Here is a 24,846-nt window from a genome sequence, read left to right as displayed (position 1 = left end):
AGACTCTTCTCTTTTCTAGGCTAGTTGCTTGTCCCTAGAATTATTGGACACCTGAAGAAGAAAAAGTCAAAAGAGTGTTGGATGTGGAGGAATAGATCAGTTTATGGCATCCAGCTGATCTGTGTACACATTGCAAAGGTTCTCATTTTTAGCATAAAGTACATCATACAGAGGGGGAAATGTAACTGTTTCCTTTTTCATTGTTTTATGGGGATTGTAACAGGAGTGTCTGCCTGGTTCAAGTAGAGGTTTGGAAGACTACAAATACCAAATTAGACCACTAATATGGGAACTTTTGAGTATCTGGAAAGTGTTTTGATTTGTTAATTGCTCCCATAAATAACTAAAAATTCTCTTTTCAGAAAGCTTATCACATGCAGAATAAAATGGCATTACGTTCTGCAAAGATTAATTCTTGTTGCCTCTGATGATGTCTAAAAAGATTTAATACCAGGGAAAAGAGTTCCTGAATTAAAAGATCTGCAAAAGGGAAATCCCATCAGCCAGCTCATCATGATGCTGTTGAATGATACAGTGTGAGGATCAGCCTCTTCCAACAGCTGGACTCCAACCATGAACTGCTGACAGCAGACAGAAATGCAGAAATATAAAGCTAGAAAAAAGAATCTTGCAGGGTGAGGACCAGAGAATTTTGGCATGGGTAAAGGGTTGGTAAGTCTTAGTGGTCCATTTAAGACAATCATCATTGGAACTTTAATCCCGTTGCTTAAGTTACTTTATTTTACATGGTGATATATCTTGGGATGTTGTAGCATGTAATATTAAATAAATGGAGATGGATATCAAGAATTGGCTACTGCAACTGAAAAAATAAACAACAATTAAATATTAAATAAGGGAGTTTATTTTACATCCCCTCTGTTTATAAATGAGCAACTGTAAAGATTAAGTGCATCATCTATTACATTGCTTAGGAGATCTGTATTTAAAGTCCAGTCATCTTGGCTTTGAAAGCAGATAGCTGCAGTGTTGGAGAAGGAAAGTATATTTCTCAGTGTAAAAATTGGTTAATGCAGGAGGTGGATGTGTTCTGGAGAAATAGTTGGCAAAAGCAGCTGCCATTCTTTCTCTAAGCATGAGATTTTATTTCACAAAAATACATGATGTCTGTTTCCTAGTTGAGTATCTGTTGCATTTCTAACTTTTTGTAGTGAGGGAAGCCTGTGGAAATCAATACACAGATACAACACCTGTTAGTGTGAAACAATCTCATTTAGTGACTTGTGTTATTGATGTAACATTTTGTATCTCTGAACTTCTGATTTAGGATTTCTCTTCTGACAGAAGTAGTCTGTTAGAGAATTCTGGTTTTTAGGCATCCCTTCTTTGTATTAATAAATGCATTGTACAAAGTCATCATGTTCAGGTCTGGTTTTATACACAACATAGAGCAGTGCCAAATTCTCTCCTTGTTTACCTTTGCAGCAGAATTACCTTGCACTTTCACGTATTCATTTCCCAAAGCACATCAGTGTTACTTTTTTCCACCGTGCATATCCTTAGCTCAAGAGTTTACTACATTCTTCTGCCAAATACACCAGTGCTTGTTTAAACAGATTGCCTTGGCCTTGGGCCCTCAAGAACCATGAACCCAGATGCTGGAGAAATAATGCTTTTGTGGAAAGGGGCCTTTCAGAGATTATTCTGCCATAAACTCTGTCCTTTTTTTTGCAGGTTTGTCTCTGAACCTTCGGTCTCTTTAGCTGACAGGTCTCACAGCAAAGAGCTCATTTATACAAATTAACTGTCATAGCTGCTGCAGTTTTTCACATAGCTACTGCTCCAAGTAAAGTAATTGCCCCAAATTCAAGTGTTTTTAAATTACTGTTGTTCTAGGATCCATTCAGAAGCTACAATGCCTTGCCCCAGATTATGCCTGTGAGGGTTTTTTTCCACCCTCTGTGAATGTGCAAGGTGATCAGTGGAAGGAAACTGGAGAGGGTTTAGAAAAGAAAGTAATACATTGAAGGAGGAAAGACATAAGAGTAGGAGAATGGAAAGAGGCTTCTGGAGAGGGATAACATGATTTAGGAAGTTTTTTACCACCCTCTGTAACAGAGAAGTGGATTGAAGCCAGTGGTGTTGACAGTTAATTTCTAGTAGAAAAAACAACAAGCTGAGACAGAATGTCTGTGGATATCTCTGATCTTTTGAGTCAGCAAGGATTAATTACAGCGAATATCAGATTGCCTGTAAAGATACAGGAGAAAAGCCAAACTATTGTGGTTCCTGGATACAAGTATAAAAAATTTGCTGTTGTTAATTCTTAAACAAGAGCAGTCCAGTGAGGCACAAGAACCCTGTCTTGTTCTGCTGTCTCTACAATAACTACCTGATTGCCTCTCTTTTCCTCAGCTGACCAAGTTTCTTCCTGTGCTCTTTTGTTTTTGGGAAGGATGTTGCTATATGTGTTCAGCCTCTGCAGCAGCCTCTGGCATTATTACTTATTCTGAAATACTGGAATGGATGAAGTGCAGGATTTATGACTGTTGAGTAGACTAATGTTTTAAAGTAAATTTCTAAAATTAAGAGTGAGATCTGATTTTGTTTGAAAGAACTAGTGTTAAGATAACTGTGTATAATAAATTAAAAATCAGTGTGTTGATATTTTTTTTGTATATGTGTCAGTTAGATGCTCAGTATAGAGAACATGTAGATTCCTGACTCTAGGATAATTTTTCTAATGACACAAGATTTATTTCCCAAAATTTTGTTACTGCTTTAGCATTTGTTGTTCCAAGCATTTGTTGTTGTTGTTCCAATGGACTCTATATTTTATGAAATGGTAATCCAGCTCTATGAATACTTTCAGCAAAACCCCATCCAAATAGCTGAAAATGTGAAATAGTTACTTTTACACTTTCCAAAAGGAAACTGCTGTGGGTAAGTAGGAAGGAATGTGTTAGAGATTCTGAACTGTTTTAAATGCAAAATAAAGTAAAGGTGATGGCTGACTCCTTCCTCTGCCCCTATTTCCCATGGTTTAGTTTTTTCCTTTCCCTTGCCTGGAATGAGAAAATTTGGCTTCTTGTTTCTCTTGAGGATAGCCTGTTGGGCTATGTAGGGTTTATGGCTGAGAGTATATCAGTCTTTTGTTTTTAAACTCATGACTGGAAACTGGGAGATTATCCTGGGGAAGGATGTGTACGTGCTTTTCCTTGCTTGCTGCCCCGAACATCTGCTGTTGGCTTCTCCTGCTAGAGGATATCAGGTTAAATGCAGTGCTGATCTGATCCAGTATGGCTGTTTTTCTATTCCTTCACAAATAATTAATTATTTTCTGGGTCACAAAGAAAAAGACACTGGTGTGAGGACACTTGCATAAGATCAAGACCCAGACTTCTGCTGTAAGTTTGGCACAAAAGATGTTTAATGAAGCACTAGAGCGTGGGGACTCTCCACTTATGCTGCTCCTGCCCTGGTTTTCCCCGTACCCTTTGGCTCTGTAAAAGGTGCCAAAATCATCTCTGGGATGTTCAGTTTCTGAGTTTCTGTCTTCCTGCTTTTTTTCTTCCCTCAGTTAAATATGCTAATAATAGAACAGTTGTTTCTCCTCTCTCCACTGAAAAGGCAAATAAAACACTCATCTTTTATGCAAGCCATCTATATTGCACAGATCTATTTAGACAATATAGATTTGGGGATTGATACCAATCTTTTTATTTTCTAAGGGTTTTTGGGGGGCAAGCAGCACAATTAAATGTTTGAAAATTGCAAATCCTGGTGAGCTTAAATCTTTCTAGGCAATGTGAAACAGACTTAAGCAGAACTACTACTACTGTTATTATTAATTAGAATGAAGCATACAGAGTAGGATGTAGAATAACATTTCAGGATGTTGCAGTAATCTCAGACTGATTTCTTCATGGTAAGATGGAGTTGGTTCTAATTAGTTGACACATTTTACTGTTCAAAGGAAAAACTTTTGAAGCAGTGAAAATGGAAATTGGCCTTTGGCAAGTGAAACTGGACCTTGTTCCTACATGTGGAAAAAAGCTTTGCTACTTATCACTGGTAGCTTGAGTCCTCTGTGCTGTGTTCCTTTGAAAATCTACATTTGATTGTGATGTGCTTGCTCCTCTCCCTAGTATACTTCTGACTGAAAAGTAATTTAACTTAAAAATGGTTTCATCAGATTGCCATCAGAAATCACATGAAACTAAATGAACAAAAGACATAAACACTGTATTTGGAAAAAAGATTGCACAGACAAGGACACACAAGAAGGTCACTTCGAGTTTCTGTTTCAGTTCACGTGCATAGCACCACTTCCACAGTAGTGTGACTCCTTCTCTTATGTACTGTAGAGAATTTCCACCCCCCTTAAGTCAAAGCTATATTTACTGTTTTTAACAATAGAGCAGTCTGAGTGCTCATCAGTAGAAGCTGAGCAGGACTATGAAAACTATTTATAGGCTTCATAGTCTCAGTTGTACTGAAACAAATGCTAAAATAAGCAGTCTTACCAGTCTTACAAAAGAGGTTTTTGAGGCAAAACTAGAAGCATTGCCTGAGAGGACAAACTGATCCCACCATGTGAAATACATGGTCACTTTTCTTCTTGTTCAGGAGTTTACTGGGCATTTTTAAGTGAATAAAAAGAAATGATAGTATATGCAACATCCAAAGCCATTTTAAAATGTCCTGCTCATGAAACTACTGGGACTGCACCAAGAAGTTGAATTAGGGTGCATTTTGGTGCATGTGTGTGCAGTGGTATAGTATGTGTATATTTATGAAACAAGCAGAAGTTTAGAAATGTGAACTGTAGTGAAGCTACTGAACTGATTTCTCAGTGCTAAGATGTGGACAAAGAAAAGGACAAGGAAATATGAAGAACAACGCTAAAGACAAGGAGCTGACATTTTCCAGTTTTATCCTGAAATTACTGCTTTGAAACACTAGATGTGAATAAACACCAATGCTATTCAATTAAATAAAGGCAAAGTCTTCCTGTCTATTTTTTGGTCTGTAAGCAAGAGTGAAATACAGTATTAAAGATGCAAAGCTTTTCAGTATTTTGTCCATTCGTTGTAGGCACACATAGGTGCTCTTAAATGTCACACACTCTCAGAAGATTGCACCAAGAAAAGGAGCAACAACTTTAGTTATATTGCTACAGTTGGAAACATGGTAATTGTATTTCATAAATGTATCCAGGTCCCTCTTCAAAAGGCTAGATATTTGTTTTCCTTTGTTTCCTGTTTGGAAAGTTTTTCAGACTGATTTTCTGCCCCCCAATTTCTACTAGTGGTTTGTTAAAGTTCAGGTCCAGCTTTGCACTGACACAGCTGAAAAGGCAGGCAGGGGATGAAGAGAGGACCCAAGAAAGCTTGACCAGTACAGTTTCAACACATTAAGGTTTTGGGTTTTGCTTGTTGTCCTTGGTACTGTCAGTGGGGTATTTCCCCCCTTATCCTTTGTTTTTAATTTTTATCTGGACCAGCTGTCTGAAGTGGGTTGATGCTTGAGTTGTCACTGGTGTATTAGGGGCATTGGCTGCCATTTCTGTTGGACTTTGTCCGTGCTGTGCCTTGTGGATTTGTTCCTCTGCTGCCTGATTGTGGTGAAAGTGGAAGTTGGTTGAGAGATGTTTCAAACTAAAATGATGACTTTAGTTAAGGAAGTGGATTTGAGGGTTTTTTCCTTGCTGGGAGTTTGTGCTTTCTCACTGAGGCAGTCTTGGGCCAGAGGATTGTATGAATCCATAGATCTGTCTGGATCCCTGACCATGGTAATACAGTTCATCCCATGCATGTATCCTTCTGACATTTCTCTTCCTTAAGAATTATCTCCCCCCAACTAAGGTGCAGAGATTTAAATTTTCTCAGATTTTACACACAAATCTAAGACTTAGCTGAAAATTGAATATGTAAGTTTTAAGTCTTTGGCTGTCAGCCTTCTCTTTGGACTGTTGCTCATATTGCTTTAAGTTGGAGACATTCCTTTCACTTGTACTCCAAGAGGATGACTGCTCTTTGATGCAGTCATCAGTGCAATAATTTCTCTGTATTCAGCTGATTGGAGGGTGCTTTTCTGAGGTTATTTTTAGAAATCACCAAATATACAATGAGGGAATTCACTTCATGTACTCCCATCCAAACAGATGACTAATCTAACCTTGGAGATCACACTAGATACAGACTTGTTGTACTAGATGGAATTCAAATTGCTGAAGAGGAATTCAAATTGCTGAACAGATCTGGCATGGCTTTAATGGGCTTGCTTAAATTATTTTATTTTCCCCTTCCTCTGTACTTCGGAATTCCAGGTGAAAAGGCCTGTGCACTTCTCCTGCTGACATGTTTCAGATGTGAACTCTAAAGATGCTGGAGGTACAGCCTCCAATGGATATAGCAGTACCACGATGCTGTGAACATTAATGTTAAGGCATGGTTGGAATTGCTTGTTTTCCATGGAATGCTGTGAAGATTTCGTTCATCTATTTGTGGTCTAAATAGATTCAGTTTAAGAATACTCCCAGAATCAGGGGGCTTAATATTTCTTTGTGCATTCACTGTGTTAAAACAATTGGAACGACTCCTAGGGGCTGACTTTTCTGCATAAAACAATGGTAGGTCAGATGTGCAGCTGCTGCAATTCATTGAAATGTTTTGAATGAAAACTGGAATTAATTTGGTGGGTTTTCTTTGCTCTGTCATGTATCATGCCAAACAGCTCTTGGAATAATACAATTTGTAGTGTTCAGTATTGTTTTTCAGTGGGGTCTAGAGATACCCCATCTCTGGAACATACATTTTCTTCAAGTTTCACAACTTTTTTAAAAAATTAATTTGTGTAACCGTAGTTCTGCTTCTCCCTTCTGGAACAATTCTACATTTTTGAGTCTGCTCATATTTCACTTCAGTAAGCAAAATGATTACCTGCTTTTACTTCTTTCTTTGAAACAAATTGATTATAAGTGTTTGAGCATTCTGGGCAAGATTTAAACTTGAATTTTATATAGTGTTGGAGAAAGCTTAGCCTAGTGTTAAACTGTGTGAAAGATATTTGAGAGATATGCAATTTATTTTGCTCAGCATAGCAGTTAGAAAGTTCATATAGTTGAGAAAGCAATTAACTGAATTATCCAGGAAAACTGAAATTAAATTCCATTTTCAATATTCTGCCTAAGGAAGTGATATAGCTCATTTCTTCAGCAACATCAGAATATACAATGGGTGAAAACTGTTTTAAGCTTCTTTAATAATTTAGCATGGAAAGATGATACTGTGTAAATTTTTCCTGCAGAGTTTAGATGATGCTGGTCCCCAGCCAAAGATGGAGGAGGTGTTTTTTCAGGCAAGGGGACAGAATAGGTTGTATGGATGGGGGTGGAAGCAAATAGCAAGTAATTTATTAATTATGGAAATGAAGGTAACTATGCAATGGTTGTAAGTACAGCAGGTTTCCAGGGCAGGAATTTGCCAAAGGACAATCCACCCTTACGTTTTTCTCTTGTTTTAGGCTCTGGATGTTGACCGAACTGTTCTCTATAAAATGAAGAAATCTGTCAAAGCCATAAACTTATCTGGTCTGGGTAAGTACATAATTCCTATTAGTTTATATTGGTGAAATTTGAAGATTTAAACAGTCAGATGCCGTACTGAATCAGAAAGAGTTGCATGGGTAACTCTGGGAAGAGAAATATGTGCATTTGAAATGGCAATCATGACCTAGCTGTTTGATCATGACCTCAGTAAGGATGAGGTGTGTGGGGTAGCTAAACCTCTCCTGCTGCCCTGCTGGTACAAGTGGTAAAGTTGTGCTCTCCTCCTTCCACTGGGTGTGGGCTCCCTGCTCCTTCTGTCACACCTGCTGCTCAGCAGATCCCCAGATGAGTTTTTAAGCTGGTATAAAGCTGCATATGCAGTGAGATCAACTTAATTGGGATTAGATGAGCACCTGAAGTGGTAGGGCCATGTGTGTGTATCATCAAGAGAGGAGGGTAAGGGGGATGGAATTACTCTTTGGCAGTAATAAGAAGCTACATTGGCTCTTCTTTGTGAAACCTCAGTCTCCCTGGTGGCTTCCACTTATGTATGTTGAGAACTTTGTGACAAGAGGGAGCTGATGAGCTGCAACTTTTTATTGTCATCATGTAAAAAATCAGATATTTTTCATACAATGCTGTATAAAATATAAAGAGCTATTGCTGCATGCATTTTTAAATGTATGCCATTCTCTTAGAATTGTGTATGTTTATCTTCTTTGAAAAAATAACTGAAGCTTTTGTTTCTATGGATCAGCAGCATTTTGTGAATAAGAAACAGCATTTGTTTTTGTGGATAAGAAACGGCATTTGTTTGGCTTTTGTTCTCAGTGTGCTGTTCATAGCAATTAGAGCTAACAAAACCTATATTAAAAGTAAAATAGATAGGCCTGTCAACATTGGAAAGCCACCAATACCTGACAGAACTTGTGGGCATGTTGGTGTTCAGACAAGGTTAGAACAAGAACTGCTGTTGTGGTGTAATTCATCTCCAGTAATTGAAAGGAAGTTCCTTGTCGAATGTAATAAAGCTGTTGTTATCTTTGGATTGTGGAGGGTTCAGTTTAAGATTTATCAGGAGCTGTTTCATTGATTTGGCATCCTTTCTTCTCTTCTTTCTCTTGCTTGGCTGGGTTTTTTTGGCTGTTGAGTTTTTTTAACATTTTATTCTTGAGTGCTAGGCTATGCCTCACAATCAGAGTACCTGTTAGAACATTGTAGCAAATCACTAGTCTTTGCATAAAATCAGTACCTTGCCCATGTTTTAAATTTGTGTTTCCCACCCAGTCTTGGCAAGAAAGGTTTGGAGCTTTTGTCTTCCACCGGCAGAAACATCACTAACCAAGCCACTTGTCAGCCCTTGGGGTTTCTTTTAACAAAACAAACCCCATGGTCCTACACTCAGAAAAGTGACTGGATTTTTACTATAGGTTCCCTAAATAGTTAATAATGTTATAAGAAAATAATGTTTTGTCTTTCTTTTTTAATGTGAGTTTAGAAACTGTTATTAAGGATTACATGGTGACTCTCAATTTGTACATAGCTTGGGTTCTTACTTAAAGAAAGCCTCTAAACCCTCAAAACTGGATCAAATTTCTTTTTTTGATTTCACACCTTTTGTTTGTAGAGAAACTTTTAAAATTTGTCAGGAAAACACCATAGGGCAGGTAGAATGTTTTGGAGGGTTCCATCAGAAAAGTAGATTTTTGTGTTCTTCAGAAGCACTTTGGGGGTACTAGCTCAGTTAATAGTACTGCTGCAATAAACTACCATCAGCATTCTGGGCAATGTCTCAGAATCCAGAAGAGCAGTCCCCAGGATGCTGGGGAATAGAAGCCTCCTGGGGATGCCATGTGGAATGGGTGCCATGCTTGCTTCCTAGGTAAAAATTCAGCATGGCTCAGCTACTGGTTGCACATCTAACCATAACACTTAATGGTAGCAGCCTTTTCACCTTGCTTTCATTCAGGGGCACCTTTCTCTTTTTGCTGTAGGAATTGTGGCCTGAGCTCTTCTCTCACCTGTAAGCTAAGCTGGGTGCAGGAAGCAGCAAAAATGCAGAAAGCAGTGTGGAAATAATTCACTTTACTGGATAGATGTGAGATCTAAAGGAGCTGTGACCTGCCACATCCTCATTTTTGCTGTCTGTGCCATTTCTCTGAAAGCTTGTTCAGGTGTATATATGTCACACAATAGAATTAGTTGAACATCCTTACTTTATCCTGCAGCAAAAATTTTGCTAAGTGCTCAGTCCTTGCTGTTGATGCTGAGGAAAATAAGTAACTTTCAGTGCCAGCCCTCAGTTTTAAAATTTAATAGCTATCTGCAAACTGTCTGTAACAGGCTGCAGATTCAAGTGCTCAAGTTAAAAACTTGTAGAATGAATGCTGTTTGTGTAATTCCCATTCTGCATGTACATGATGTCAGTATTTAATTACATAGTGTTATACCACTACTGCACAGGGTTTTAGTTTCATATACTGGAAATTAGAGAAAATTTGTAGCTGCTTGAGAAACAAATATCTTGAATGGCATTCCAGATAGGATGCATGAACAGAGGTTTGTTTTTAGTCTGGAGCATGATAATTGAAGAGGTTATACAACCAATTCACTGAAATTTGGGAAAGGATATTGTATCAAAAATACTTTGGATATTAAACATGTTTATGCGTAAAAATGGGCTTGAAATGAAACTGAATCATTGCTTGTTTAAACAGATTAATCCTCTCTAAATAATCTTCAGGGTTTATGCTAGTCTCATGTAATGACCACGACAGTCTTTGTCCTTATTAATGCATAATTGTTTTCTAGGGTGGGGAGTTTTTTTTTCCCTGACTTGCTTTGAAGCTTTAGAAAATGTCTTCAGCTAGAATAAGAAATAGGCAATGTTAGCTTTCTCAGGTGGCAACTTGGTGTGCTTTGTCCACATGCTCAAGCATGACATGGTCACTAAATTTGAGTTCAGAAAAACTTGTTTCTGTTTTATTCCATGGGTCAAGTTGACTTTTGACAAAGGGACTTTTTATGCCTCTCTATATAGGCAAATAACCTGGTGACCTAGGAGTAAATCACTTGGGCAGAGTAGTTAAGACTCTCAGATTTCCTTTATATTTGAAATTATTTTATGCCTAGATTTCCTCTCATGCCCTGGGCTGAATAACCCCCCCAACCTGTGCAGCTCAAAGCTTTCTGAACATTGATGTTAGATGTGTGCTGCATGAATTGTCCTGGTATAGCCCAGGACCACTGGATGATTTCTAGGGCAGAGCTTCTGGTTTTGTTGTCTCAGAAAGGAATCTGGTTGTCATGACCCAGAACTGCTTTCAGAACTGAACTGGCTGTGGTAAATGCAGATTGCTAGGATTTGTTTCAAATCCCCTCTGCTGCCCTGAATTGGAGAACTAACATAGATATGGTTTTGTCCTCGTCTGTAACAGGCTTTATAGTCCTTTTTCCTAGGATATATGACCCAAGGATATTTGATCTATTGCCTTCTGTTGTAGAGATCCAAGACTCTGCCAGCACACTTTAGCTCCTCTGCTTCTTTTTCAGCACACAGTAAAGCATAATAGCACACAGTTAAAATAAGAAAGTAGAAATAAGAAAAATAAAATAAGAAATAAAATAAGAAAGTAGAAAACAAGAAAGTAGAATAAATAAGAATAAATAGAATAAATAATAGAATAAATAATGAATAAGGAAGTAGAAAACAAGAAAGTGTTAATAAAAGACTAAAATCTGAAAGTTCATTATAGGAGTTGGGAGTTGTTATGAGGTCTGTGCTATAGTGCAGAAATATGGGGTCATTCTAGGGTGTCAGATGTTTGTCTTGTCTTGGCACATTGTCATTTGTACATGTGGATAGGTACTTGCAAACTGGAATTAGTGAGTATGTCATACTTCTGGCATATCAGTGTTAAAGTGTGAATAATGGCTGGGTTTTGTATCAAGTAAACATTTTTAGCAATAACTCTGGAAAGCTTTTTTTTAAAAAAACCCCATAAATTTTGATTTCGATAACCTTTTATCTGCTGATGACATCTTCATGTTTTGCTCTTTTTGAAGCTCATGTGGAAAATGAAGAACAGTATACACAAGCACTGGAGAAGTTTGGTGGCAACTGTGTTTGCAGGGATGACCCAGATTTGGGAACAGCGTTTTTAAAATTTTCTGTGTTTACAAAGGAATTAACTGCACTCTTCAAAAATTTGGTAAGAATTACTTAAGAAAAACATGTTGGGATTTTAAAGCCAAAATCTGTATTTTGGTATTATAACAGCTCTTGGTATTGAAGACAATTTGTGTTTTAGCAACCACTGTTCTTACAAAATTTTCAGCTTATGAAAATATCTCATGTCCTAGGTTTTCCCCTTGCAGAAGTCAAAACTCAACCCAAACCAAAGAAACCAGAAAAGCAACCACCACAACATAAAAACACCAGAAACCCCCCTCTTCCAACACTTCTCACGCCTAAAAGCTTCCCACAATAAAGTAGCTATAACATGCATTATAAAACACACACCTCAATTTGCTTTAAAATGTGAAACCAGCAAAACCCAATTTGATTTACTGTGTGATCACGCTGTTTTACTTTACTTTTTCCCACTTTCCATTTGTATTTGTAAAGGGAGATTTTAGTGGCCCTGGAAGAGAGCATTTTTACTTCTCAGGGAAATGAGTCAGGGAAACAAAATCAAGCAAAATGCTAAAACAACAGTAGCATCCATTGGGGACCAATCCTACAGCTGAAGCCAGTAAGTCTTAAAAGCCTCTTTGGTGAGCCAAATGGGATGGAGCCAAATGGAAGAACAGGATTTTTCATTATAAATGGAGAATTTTCAGCCTCAATTTCACATTAATCACAGGGTGCAAAAAGGGCAGATTCTGATTACATCCCAGGAGGTAGAGCTATCCCATATCTTAAGTACCAAATTTGCTTGAATTCACAGAACTCTTATACCAGGGGCTAGGAAGGGGAAATGACCCAGATTCCCAGGAGCATTTAAAAGTCTGTGTCTGCTGAAATCAATGGCATGAAGGCACATCAAATGCTTTTGTGAGTCTAGACCAAATGTCTGTAGTTTGCAGCCAGCTGGTCATAATCACTTCTTTAGGGAATGTTTCCAGCTGATAGGATTTAGGGCAGTGCCATTCACTCCTGATGCTGTCCTGTCTTTTTATCCAACCATGGTATTGATGAATACAGCCACAAATGTATTTATCTGCCATGAAATGTATTGCATATTGGTTATATTGATTTGAATGTCTTTGGATGTACAAATACTATCTGAGATTATGTATCAGAAGAGGCATCCTGATTCAGTGGGAGTCAGTTATCCCAAGTCTCTCATACAGAGGCAGGCAGCTCCTATGGAAAGGAAAATTGAATGGACCTTCTAATTGATACCTTCTGTTGACTAAAATCCCCTCTCTATCATATATTAATTGCAGTATGATGAATTCATTAGGCAAATGGATCTGGGAAATGTGATATTGAAGTGGTTTTAAAAAGCAATCTGCTAAAAGCTACACCCCCTCCCCAGAAAAATCTTTCAATGTATTACATTTCAAGAATACTTCTGAAGCCTAGAAGGTGTTGGTTTTTTACCAAAAATCTTAGCTATTTGTTCTCTTAAGACCAGAAACTACTATCTTTGCAAAATGTTTCTGACAAGAATAAATTTTCTTCCATGCTTTGGAAAGTAAAAATAACCAAAATATGTATCTAGGGGATGTTAGAATGGATGTTTTTGTTACCTTTTGTTATTTACCTATAAGTGTTTTGTGTGTCTTCTCCAAGGAATATTTGTAGTTCTTTTTGCTGTATACTGTTTTTTTTTTTTAGTAACAGTCATGTCCTTTTGCTTCAGTTTGTGTGTATAAGAAGAGGCTATGTCATAAGAGAGTAGCTAAGTCTGTAGTTTTTCCTCAGTTTGTGGTTCTTATTTTCTCTGTTTTTGAAGGGAAGAGTAATTTTGCATAGGCATGAATATAATTTCTTTTTTTTAATGTTGCAATAGCATAAGCATCTTCTCTCTTTATCACTGTCTGGTGAAAAGCAGATCTCTGTAAAGTTCTGCTCCTTCCTGCTAGGCCTCATATTGTTGGGGTTTGAAGCTTTTTGTTTTTTCTTGACTAGCAGAGGAGACCTAAAGGTCCTTGAATTTGGTGTCTCAATGAGAAAATAGTTTCCTCCAGAAATTTATACATATGAAAAAAAGATGTGAACTTCATTATTGCTTGTAAATGGCATATTTATGAAAAAGAAATCTAGAATAATGAAAAATTACAGCCTTATATAGCTTTGCCTATTAGAAGTTAATGCCACTAGAAAAAATTTTTAGTAACTGATCACTTTGAAAATCTGTTAATAAATTCAGTGTTTGAGGTCTAGTTTCTAGAAGGTTAAAAGGGTATTGACCAGTATAAAAGTTTCTGTATAGGAATTGGAAATAATTTGGGGTGTATTTTGTTAAAGTCATAGCCATATGTGCATTCTTAAAATGAGGTGATATATCCAACTCTGAATGCTTTCAACATAATAGTATTAAAAACAGGCCTCTCCTTTGGGGTTTCCTTGTAGCACTCCACATGTTTTGGTTGTAAATATTTTCATGAAAAATGTAGCTGGGGCCATGCAACCTGCTACTGCTGAAAAAACATTCAGAAAGGTCCTTTTTAAATAGACCGTTCTCTGGGGCTTCACAGGGTGCTGAATTTCCACAGAAGATTTTAACTGAAGTGGATGGGGAATGTGCAAGGAAGTGAGAGGACATGTTCAGACTGGAACAGATGCCAAAGCTATTAACACTGGCAAAGCTTTAGGGCTACTGTCAAGTTTTGCTTTGTCATATATTTTGCTTTTGTTTCTAGAAGCTGATGTGTTCTGTCAGCTCTTGGCCTGGATGGCGTTTAGAGCTGTAGCTCTATAAAGTCCTTCTGCACACAGATTTTCCTTAGACTTGTCCTTTGTAAGGTAGAGGCAACTGTTATAAAGTTGCTCTGCTTTAACTGAAGTTTCAGGTGCTTGTTTTCTCTAATAATTTTTAAAGTTTACCAAAAGACTTTGAAGTTTTTATGGCCTTACAAAGGCATCAGTGTTTTAAAGTTTTTCAAGAACAGCTGAAGTGTTTTTGGTTTTAATCCTAAAACCTGTATACTTACTATTCAAGTTAAAATTTAGGTCTTGAGGTTTTTATAAGTTTGCTCTGCTGCTTTTATGGGTGCACTTTCAAATAGTGCATCAAATGAAAAAAAACCCCATGCCAACCTTTGTAGTTTTTCTTCATTTCTGAAGGGATTTATAAATGCATCTTCAAGAAATTAATTTGTATTTACTGTGTACAAGATCCTTGTAACCACTCATTTTAGCCATTCTACTTGTTTGCATTATTTCCATCACTTTGTGATACATGCTGTGCAATTATTTTCTCTTGCCAAAGCTCTGATATCAGCTTAATTTTTTTTTTCAACTTCTGTTTTTTAAGAAGATTGAGCAATCAGTTTGTCTTTTTGGTACTGAAAGATCTGAAAGTCTAGAGGCCATTTTCAGAAATAAGGTACTATGTTGTGTGACAAGCACAATATTGCTGTTGATGGCAACCTTGTTACTAATTTCTAATAGACTGCAGCCACCCGCTAGAGTAGGCAGTGCTCCCAGGTTGGTAAGGTCTGTGTGGTACTTGCTTGTAGTGTCAATTATTATTCCTTCTTAAGTGTAGTGCCAAGGGATAAAGGTGTGAATCTTAATAAAATGTTAGGACAAGGAAAGGCTTGTTGCATTATGTTTGCACTTGAAATATTTTCTCCTTTAAATCCTGTTAAATTTTTTCTACACTGAGAAGAAATAAACTCTGGTTGTGCATTTTTGTCAACACTCCTTGAAAAGGGGTTTGATCTGTGAAGATAAAGTATCTACTTAACAAATACCATTTTCTGTATTTGTTGTTATATTTACTTTTTTCCTTTATTTTTCATTTATATAAATTTAAAGCTAATGAAACAGGCTGCATTGAGAAGAGTGGATCTGATATTTCCACTCTGTGGAAGATAGCTGGAACTAAGAGATTCTATTTTCTATTAATAATCCTTGGAGTTTTAGTTACAGAAAATGGAAGAACAGCAGTGGTATTTTTCTGACCATATGCTCTTGCTTTACTTACTTTTTTAAATGTAAGAGGAAAGAAAATTTGCTTAACTGTAAAAGGTAACAGCAAAACTGAAGGAATTGTCTTTTCTGTATTATGTACTGAACTTGAAAAATTTATGCCCAGAATTTTCTTGGTTTAGACCAAGGTGTTAAAACACAATGTTTGGTGCCTGAACCTTCACAAACATATTTTTGTTTAGAAGGACTTGCTGAAGTCCATGAGAAAACCCTACAGGAATACATGTTTGAGACTGGAGTATTATATATGGAACTTAATGATTTAAGTTGTGCCCTTTCAGTGTTTCACCAGTACACTTGAGGAGACTAAAGTGTACTGGTGAAACTAAAAGTGTGAGTTAAAAAAGAGTACTCTTTGATTTATGCTTGTAGAGATATAAACCAAGATATAATAATTCCTCCTGAGAAGCATGGGTTCAGCTCAACCTGGAATCAAATCTTTATTTTTTTGCCAAAGGGTATTGATCCAACTGGAGGAAATTCAGAGGACAGTAATAAAACATGATTAGGCCTTCAATAGGTAGGTTTATGAAGAAAGTTTAAAAGAATGTTCACTTCACAGATAACTGATTGTGGAGGAGGAAAATAATAAATTGTGTATAAATGGAATCTCACTCTGAAAATATTAGGTGAAGTGTCCCAGAGAAAGTGATAGAAGCCTACCACTTAGGCTTTGAACCTAGGTTAGAAAATGTGCACTCTGGAGTTCTCCACTGGTAAGGAAGAAAGGTTAGAATAACCCCAAGCCTCTTCCTTCCTTTTCTTTTGTGGTTCTTCATTTTATGCTTTTCAGATTTCCCATGAAGTACTTCCTAATAGAGAAGTTCCCAGTTTGTAGTTTGCATGTTGGGGCTAATTCTGAGGAGTCCATGGTGGCAACACTTGGTATCTTGTGTGAAGGCATTTTTGTAGGCAGCTCCTTGTGGACCCTTAGTGGTGCTCAGCTGTTCTGCTGGAGTCATTTTCCCTGTGGCATAATGGGTGGTGGCTGATGTCCCAGCTCAGCCACACCTGTGCTGTGGGGAAAGGGGGTGAGGACAGGGCAAGGGCAGCACTGTGTCCTTGTGTGGGAGGGGAAGGCACAGTGCAAAGGTGACAGTTTGTGCCACCAGTCTTTGTTACACTTTTTTCTGAAGTCTTGGGGGTAGATGCTAAACCTTAAAGTTTAGACAAACAATGTCTCATCTGTATACCATGCTCGTCAGAGCATCTGTGGATGCTCTGATTTCCACTTTCTCCCTGCTGTGTTCATTGGCCTTGTCCTGCTGAAGCTCATGTCACTAGGAAAATTATTGGAAGCTATTAAATCCAATAGCCTTACCTTAAAAAATAGAAAATAACTAATGATTTGTCAGCGGACAGTACTGCCATCACCTGCACACACACAAGCTCACTGATGGTTGAGAAGCCCACAGCTAAGTACAGGGACTGCATCAAGGTTTAGTAATGGCAATAGAAGACATATCATACTGCTCAGCTGCCTGAATTTTAGTTTAAACTGAAAAAGTTTTATGTTCTGCATGTTAAGAAAAGTATTTAACTTCTGAAGTATACTGAAAAGGCTTTTTTTTTCATTTTTGCTTGGATTTAGCAGACAAAATCTACAGAAGTACTGTGGGCACCAGTATACAAAGCTCTCATGGAAAAGAGCTTACATTAAAGTAATCAGGAGGGCTGGCAAACAGTGAATTGAAATGTTTAACCATAGGATCTTAAACCACTTGAACATCTTTCCCCGTTAGAAGTGCTGGCTTGCTTGTTGCCTCTACCAGCACTTCTGGCAGCTATGTGTTTTGTTTATATGTTCTCTCCCCTGCCATTTTGTCTTCTCTAAGCCTTCTCCAACTTAGGAAGTTTTAATTTTTTACACTGTCATCTTGTTGGAAACTGTCAGAGGAAAACTGCAAGTGCCAAAGCAGCAAAGTTGGAAGTGGAAACGAGGTCAACTATTTTTTTCCTTTCTTTGTTTTTTAAGCATGTGCAATGTGCTAGTGTTCCTCTGAGACAGGATGACATTAATTTCTGTGAAGCTTTCTTGCACCTTTGTAGTTTTTAAAGCATATTTTAAAACATAAAGTAGTCAAAATGTAGAGTCCATTGCATATGTTCTAGCTCCTTGTACTCTGCACACAGAGTAGGAGCTGCACATATTAGTACTTCTGTATGCCAAAAATGGGTCTATATTTTTAGATAGTTCAGCTTATGCTTCTCAATAAAGAAGAGAAAAACATGTAAGATCTTTCATCTGTGTACTGCTTGCTGACTTATAAATATGAGGGAATGTGATTCATCTAACTGGGTTAATAATGACAAGTTCATGCATTATGTATGTTTACTTTTGTTACAAATAGAATAGGAGCATAGGGAATACAATAGACTGATGGTTATGTACAGGTGATAGCACACAGAAGGAATTAATTTGAATAGGCAAACAGTCTCTAAACTTTTACAAAGAAAGTTTTTCTCTTGTTTTGGGGGTTTTTTGTAAGTTGCTTTGGACTCCAGGCCTCATGGTGTGAAATTCTAGCAAATATCCATAACTATTTTGGAGTCTGATTGATTACTCATGAGTATGTTTGGGATAATACTTCAGATGGTTTATTTTTTTATGACTTAAAGAAAAATCAGTTGAGTCTACTGTTGAGAAATGCTTTATTGTTTATTCCTGTCTACTGAATTTGAAGAGTAGTTAGATAGAGGCTATGAAAGTATTGATCCTTAAGTTAGACATTTGACTACATCATACTCATAAAATAGATTAACAAAATAGAAAACTTTGCATGGAAAGATATCTTGAAAGGGACCTCTTCTCTTTTCCACATAACTATTCTGGATGTGCACTTGCAGCTTCTAGAAGTTTTGGGTGTTTTTTTTTATGTAGGTGTTGTGAAGTTTAAACCTTTGCACTTTCCCCCTGTATCTGTGACATGTAATTTTATGACCTTTGGGAATGGTTGTCCTGGTATATGCATGTGGTAGTACTGCTGAGGACTTAGGAAGTGGATGGTTTCCAGCAGTGCCAGCTAAGCATGTGTACATGTTGCTCATTCCATTTTTACAGGAAGTACTTAAAAAACCAACCCAAATACAGAGCTGAGATATAACTTGTTGATTCTGAAGGGCTGTGGTTGGGTCCTGCAACTTGTTGGGGAGGAGAAAAAGTAGGATGGAGGAGGGGAAATATGATTTGTGTTAAAGAGTTTGAAAGACCAGATTTTCTGTATTTCTTTAGCTTTTCCATGCAGAGACAATCTGTGTAACCTTTACAGCTGATGAAAGTTCACTTTAGTGGCTGAAATTTCAAGCAAATGTAGTAAGGTAGTTTCTTTGAGGAGGAGGGGTAGGGACAGTGGGGCTTTGCTGGTTTGTTTTAACAAGAACTGTTACATAGCACAGAGTCTGTTCTAGTGAGGCCACCAGGTAACTACAGGGTGATAATATTTTGTATTTTACAATTCTGGGGAGACTGAAGCATCCATAATTGGAATTATTTTTTCCTTGAAATTTTAGTATTCTTTCATCTCTGGATGGGTTACACTGAAGTCCCTGACATTATTCCTGAAGAAATAAAGCATTTGTTTTGATACAAAGTTTTTTTCTGTAATTGGAATATTTGAAATCCATCTTCATGTAGGGATTTCAGAGCTTCTTGAAAAAAAATCACATTTTAAAAGAACACCATAAAATATCAAAAAAGATGTAACTCATCCAAGGGCAACTTTCACTGAACTGCTGCAAAAGTTATTCTGGTTTTTTTTCTCTTTGTTTTATTCAAAAGTATTTTGGGTTTTGCTCCTCAGAGCAACCAATTCTTTTGAATAGTTGCAGTTTAAACTCTCTGCCTAGATATTATGGTCCATACCTTGAATGTTTTCCCTGAATCATAAAGGAGTTGATATGCAATCTTTTCCTAGCTGTCTTATTCCTACAGTCTTTCTTTGTTCTTTTTACTTCTTAAATATTATCATAGAGATATTTAACAAAATCACTATTATTTTACCACTGTCTTAATTTGAAATAATTTTTATCTTCTTGAAGTACTTATTTTCTCTTTAATTACTTGCATACTGAAGCCCTCATTAAAATACTATTTTCAAAGTTTGCATGAGATAAATAAGGCAGATGTATTGCTTTTTAAAAACAAATGGAAAATATTGGAATGGTGGCTGTTTTACAGGCCAGCATTCTTTGTCTTTATAACTTCTGTCAGAGTAAGATGCCATGTATTGGGAGAGTAGCAGATGTGCTTTATGGAATAGGTCTGAGGAAGCTAGAAAGTAAACAAGGTTAATGTAAAATATGCTCATGAACTTAAAATTATCTGTGCTAAAAAATTGTATGCTTCTGTTCATAGAATTTAAATGGGGAAATAAGGCAATGTAAAAATTAGTGTTCTTATTTTGCAGTCACTGTTGGGTGAGGTATTTATAATCAGCAGTAATTCTGGAGGTTTCCTGCTGGTTTGGGTTATAGTGTTTCCAGAGTCAGTTTTATTAACTTGTGTTGTTTTCATCTTTGGTTACTGCCTGTGCTAATAAACATCTCCATAAGGCAGGAACAGGAAAATAATATGTAAGATTTCCTTGTGAAACTTTCTGAAATGTGTGTATTAAGACAGTTTACGTTCTGTGTCTAAATATATTAACTGATTTGGTGTAATTTTCTTGTTACAGATTCAGAATATGAACAACATAATCACTTTTCCATTGGACAGTTTGCTGAAGGGAGACCTGAAAGGAGTGAAAGGGGTATGTCTTTCCTCCTGTTAATATATAGGATTGTTGTTGGTACAGTAGATACATTTAACAAGTGTATTAATCTTATGTGTTGGAAGGTGTAGGATACTCAAGTCATATATTAGCTCAGTAAACAAGACTTTTTGTGTTTTGTTTGTTTTTGGGTTTTTTGTGAATCAAGTCATCCTTTCTGTTTGTGGATTCACATACCTCATGTTCTTGAGTGTGTATACAAAACAGCATTTGAGAAGCTTTAAAAGCAGGCCTGAGATGCAGGAGATAAGCAGAGAAAGAGGTGTAAGATTCAGATATTTACTTAGTTGGGCTAAGGGTAGTACTATATATTTAAGGATTTTTAGCATTCTAAACTTACCTGGAACTATTAAGAAGCACACATTAGACTGTATGAGCATAGGATTTTTTAAAAGAAGCTGAAATCTATTTGTTTATGGCCCAAGGACATTTCCTATTTTGAAATAACAGCAACTTAAGACTCAAATGATGATATGTTTATGATAAATTTCAGAGCCTATGGCGAGCAAACTTACTTGGCTTTTGCTTTGTTCAGTGAGCAAACAGGAAGTGACTGGCAGCTATTGTTCTAGGACATGGAAGGAAGGAGAAAAATATGTACATAGACTAAAAATGGTTGCTGTAAATTACTGGAGCATAACTAGATTATTAAATAAGATAGACATTATTTTTGTGTTGTTTCCTTACCACATTTCACTCATATTTTTCTCTATGTCAGAATAAATACATTTATTACAATACGTTTCCCCACTGCCTTGAGAATATAATCAAATGCTGCTTCAGTTAATTTAATAATTGTCTCAATAATTAATTACAATGTAAGAATTAGTTTGTAATCTGTAGTTGCAAAGATTTTTCCAGTGTCTGACAGTTGTAGTTGTCTGTTCTCTTGAACTTCATCAAAATTTCAGCTCTTGCATTTTTAGACATCAGTGAAATAACTTTACAACTTGTTAAGATCATTTTATCCAAATTACCTTATTTAGAGGAAAGATGATAAAGGAATTTGGAATGTAAGTAATTCAGAATTCTCACAGAATTAGCTATGTTGAGCCATAAGGTCTATACTGTTCCCATTAAGTCTGGAAATTTGAGTTTTTTAAACTTTAGTGTGATGAATCAAGTTCTTAGCCAAGGCTATACTACAGCCTGGGGACAGGGACTTTTTTCCAGTACAGGCAGAGATTGAATGATGAGAAAGCAGTTACTTTGTTTAATTGCATAGTGTGGTCTTGGGATAACGTGTTGTTATACCTTTTAAGGAGTAAAATGGAGCTGTGAAAATCATAGTAAACAGCACCCTACAGATGCTTTAAAAAACATGGGTGTATTAATTCTCTTTACAAGATTAGTTTTCCTTTGTGCAAGATTGCACAACCCTTAGAAGAGAGAGTGAAGTCCCTCATTCTAGTGGGCACTGCAAGGGGCCAAGGTGTGTCTTCATTGTTAGAGCCACAGTGTTTTTCATGTCAATAGCTGGCTGTTATTTTTTCTCTTTTCTTGACAGGACCTGAAAAAACCCTTTGATAAAGCTTGGAAGGACTATGAAACAAAAGTGTATGTATTTTTTAACTTTTATTTAAGAGGGAAATGTAACTGAAATCTGTAGAGCTTATCTGTAATGCTGAGGTTGAATGTTGTCAGCAGGGGCAGCATGTATTAGAAGTGGATGTACACCTATCTGAGGCTTGTGAGTTGTGTCTTATGTTGTGGATCTAACCCTACTTAGCATAAGCCACTTGTTTGAAGTTAACAGATACACTGTTTAAACAAACAGCTATAAAATAAGTTTATAAAAACTGGAATTTTATATCTAGCTAAATAAATTGAATGAGTCAACAAAGCTCAACACTTAACATCAAACACAATTTATTCTGGTTCCTAGTAAATCTGAAGTGGTTCAGTGTCCTGCATCAGAGACAGCTGTTTCCAGGGTTGGCCAGGTGAATTGTATCAGTACAGCTGACAGTCTCTGAAGAAGAATTTTTGTAGTGAGTTTTATTCCACATTACAGTATTTCCTAGACTGACTATCAGTTTTGTGTCACACGTCCAGTGTCTTTGTTCTTCTGAAATAATGCTGCTTTGCATCAGACCATCTCTGATGATACAGGTCCAGAAGAGTCATGTATGATGACACTATTTAACATAAATAACTTGCAGATCCACAGCCAACTAGACTGGCTGAAAATCCAGCACCATTTATGTATTAATTTCCTTATTCCTTTCGTGAATAACAATGAGAATGGTCTAGTTATTGCTTTCTAGGATCAAATTGTGAGGAAGACCTGTGTGGCTTTTGGTTTTTGAAACTGCCTCGCTATAGGTGGATTTTCATAAAAGGACATTCTGAAATACTGAGATAAACCTCTGGTCTGATACCAAATCCACAGAAGATTGTGTTGGCTCCAGTGTTTTATGTTCCTGACACCTGTGAGCAGTCTCATTTGGTGCCATTCCAGTTATTGACTATTGACATAATTAAGATTTCTAATCATTGCCTATGGCAGTAGTTGATCTCTGAGGATGTGCCTTAAAGAATAATCCTATAATTTAGTCTGCTGTTGTCTAGCACTGCTTGATTGCTGGATTTGAAAACTTGTTTACTTGTGTGTGAGTATTCATACTGACAACCCACAAAGTTTATGTGCCAAATTTAAAATAAATTTGTGCACTGCTGGGACATACACCAAGAGCAATGTTACTACTGGACCAAGACCTCTAGTGCTTTTAGGATTTCTGATCTAATATTCACTAGGATGAGTGTGTTGAAGTGATGTAAGGATTTGTGCTTGATCATCAGTTTGTTCAGAGCTGGCATTTCAGAGTCAGATATACCAGAAATATTTTCAGTTGTTATTTAATTTATTAAGTAATTGCGAAGTAAGAAGTCCCCTGAGAAAATGCATTTGTATATTTGGGGATTTTCATTTGAGGTTAGGGACATGTTGGAAATGTTATTTTGTGTACTGTGTCATTCAGGATCTGAAAATGTGATGCTGACAGTGTGTTTTCTGTCTGTGGCATTGAATCCATTGCTGCTTGTGTGATATAATGAGATTTTTTCTTTTTCTTTCAACTGGCAATCCTTTAGAAAACCTTTTTTATGGCTTTGCTTTCAAGTAAGACACTTGAGTTTTGATCTGAAATGGGTTTCCTTTTTCCCTTTCAAGTAAGACACTTGGGTTTTGATCTGAAATGGGTTTCCTTTTTCCAGTTGCAGTTACCTCTACTTTCTCCAAGATTTTTTAACAAATGAAGCAGACCTAATTGACAATGCGCTTTTCTAAGCCATTTACATGTCAGGTTATTCAACATGCAGAAGTTGAAGGTAGCACACATTTATCAGAAATTTTTTTCAGATCCATGAACCATTTTTGTGGTATTTCTAAGTGGTGGACTGGTACAATTACTGAGTGCTGCATTTTTTAAAGTGGTTACATGAAAGCTCCACATCAATATTTTGAAGTTTTAAGCTCTTAGTCCAGTCTGTTGGACTCCTTGACTTTGATATAGACCAAAGGATCATCAGCTTGAGGCTTAGGATAGAGAGCCTGGGAATTCTGTGTCAATTCTTTCAAATAATGGGCTGCTTTTGGGTTTTTTTTGGTAAGCTGTTCTACAACAGTGAAAATTACTTTTCATGGCATTAAGTTGGCAGTCGGAGAGTATTGTTTTTCAGTGCAAGCTATGTTGCTTATACCAAGGAGCAGACCAGTTTTCCATGATTTTGTTGAGTTAAAGTCAGTCCTGGAACTTCCCTGAGACCCCTGCCCGTAGGACTGTGGGATTTGTCAGACCTCTTGTACATAAGATCAGTTCCCAGATAAATTGAGATGTTACAACCTGTCATTATGGAGCATTTGTCTTTAAAAACTAGAGATGGGAATTTTAATGATGTGATTTTCAACTTAGGATGAAAATATTAATTTGAGCTTGAATTTGTTCAGGTCATCTTTTTTCTCATACTAATTTTTTTACATAGAAAAACAGTGAGGTTTCTCTGGGTGGCTATTATACATGCTGCTGAGGTTTGTTAAGAAAATAACTTTTTTCATTCTGTGGCCATCCTGAATGGATCTAGACTTCCTTATAGCTGCGTGTTTTGATTGTCTGTAGCAGTGGGTATATGCAGAATCACCTCAAGAAGTCTTAATTGAAATTTTTGGGGGTTTTGTTGTGGTATCTTCATGCTCTCTGCTTTAATAAAAAGGACAAAGGAAGCAGGAGAGGTAACCTCAGTCTCACCTACAGCTTGTGTTGCCAGAGCTGCGTGGTAGATGTAGGTGCTGATAGCCAGCCAGAGGTTTGCTCAGCCCTCTTCAATCTGTTACTTTAGATAACTCCTTGTTTGGATTGTGCCTAAAACCAATTCTAGGTGTGTGCTTAGTGAGCTGT

The 24,846-nt window shown here is 36.9% G+C and overlaps 1 protein-coding gene across 3 annotated transcripts in view; it reads left to right on the top strand.

Annotated features, from left to right (window-relative positions):
- ASAP2 (ArfGAP with SH3 domain, ankyrin repeat and PH domain 2) overlaps window positions 1–24,846 on the top strand; it is an 84,344-nt gene that overhangs the window by 11,428 nt on the left and 48,070 nt on the right. For all 3 annotated transcript variants that reach the window (XM_058020169.1, XM_058020168.1, XM_058020167.1), the window contains exons 2-5: window positions 7,489–7,561; window positions 11,579–11,724; window positions 20,354–20,428; window positions 21,957–22,006. In XM_058020169.1, coding sequence (XP_057876152.1) covers window positions 7,489–7,561; window positions 11,579–11,724; window positions 20,354–20,428; window positions 21,957–22,006 — 344 coding nt within the window. The remainder of the gene's footprint in view (window positions 1–7,488; window positions 7,562–11,578; window positions 11,725–20,353; window positions 20,429–21,956; window positions 22,007–24,846) is intronic.

Source organism: Melospiza georgiana, chromosome 3 (assembly GCF_028018845.1).
Source record: "Melospiza georgiana isolate bMelGeo1 chromosome 3, bMelGeo1.pri, whole genome shotgun sequence".
NCBI lineage: Eukaryota > Metazoa > Chordata > Aves > Passeriformes > Passerellidae > Melospiza > Melospiza georgiana.
This window is presented reverse-complemented; position numbering and strand designations above follow the sequence as displayed.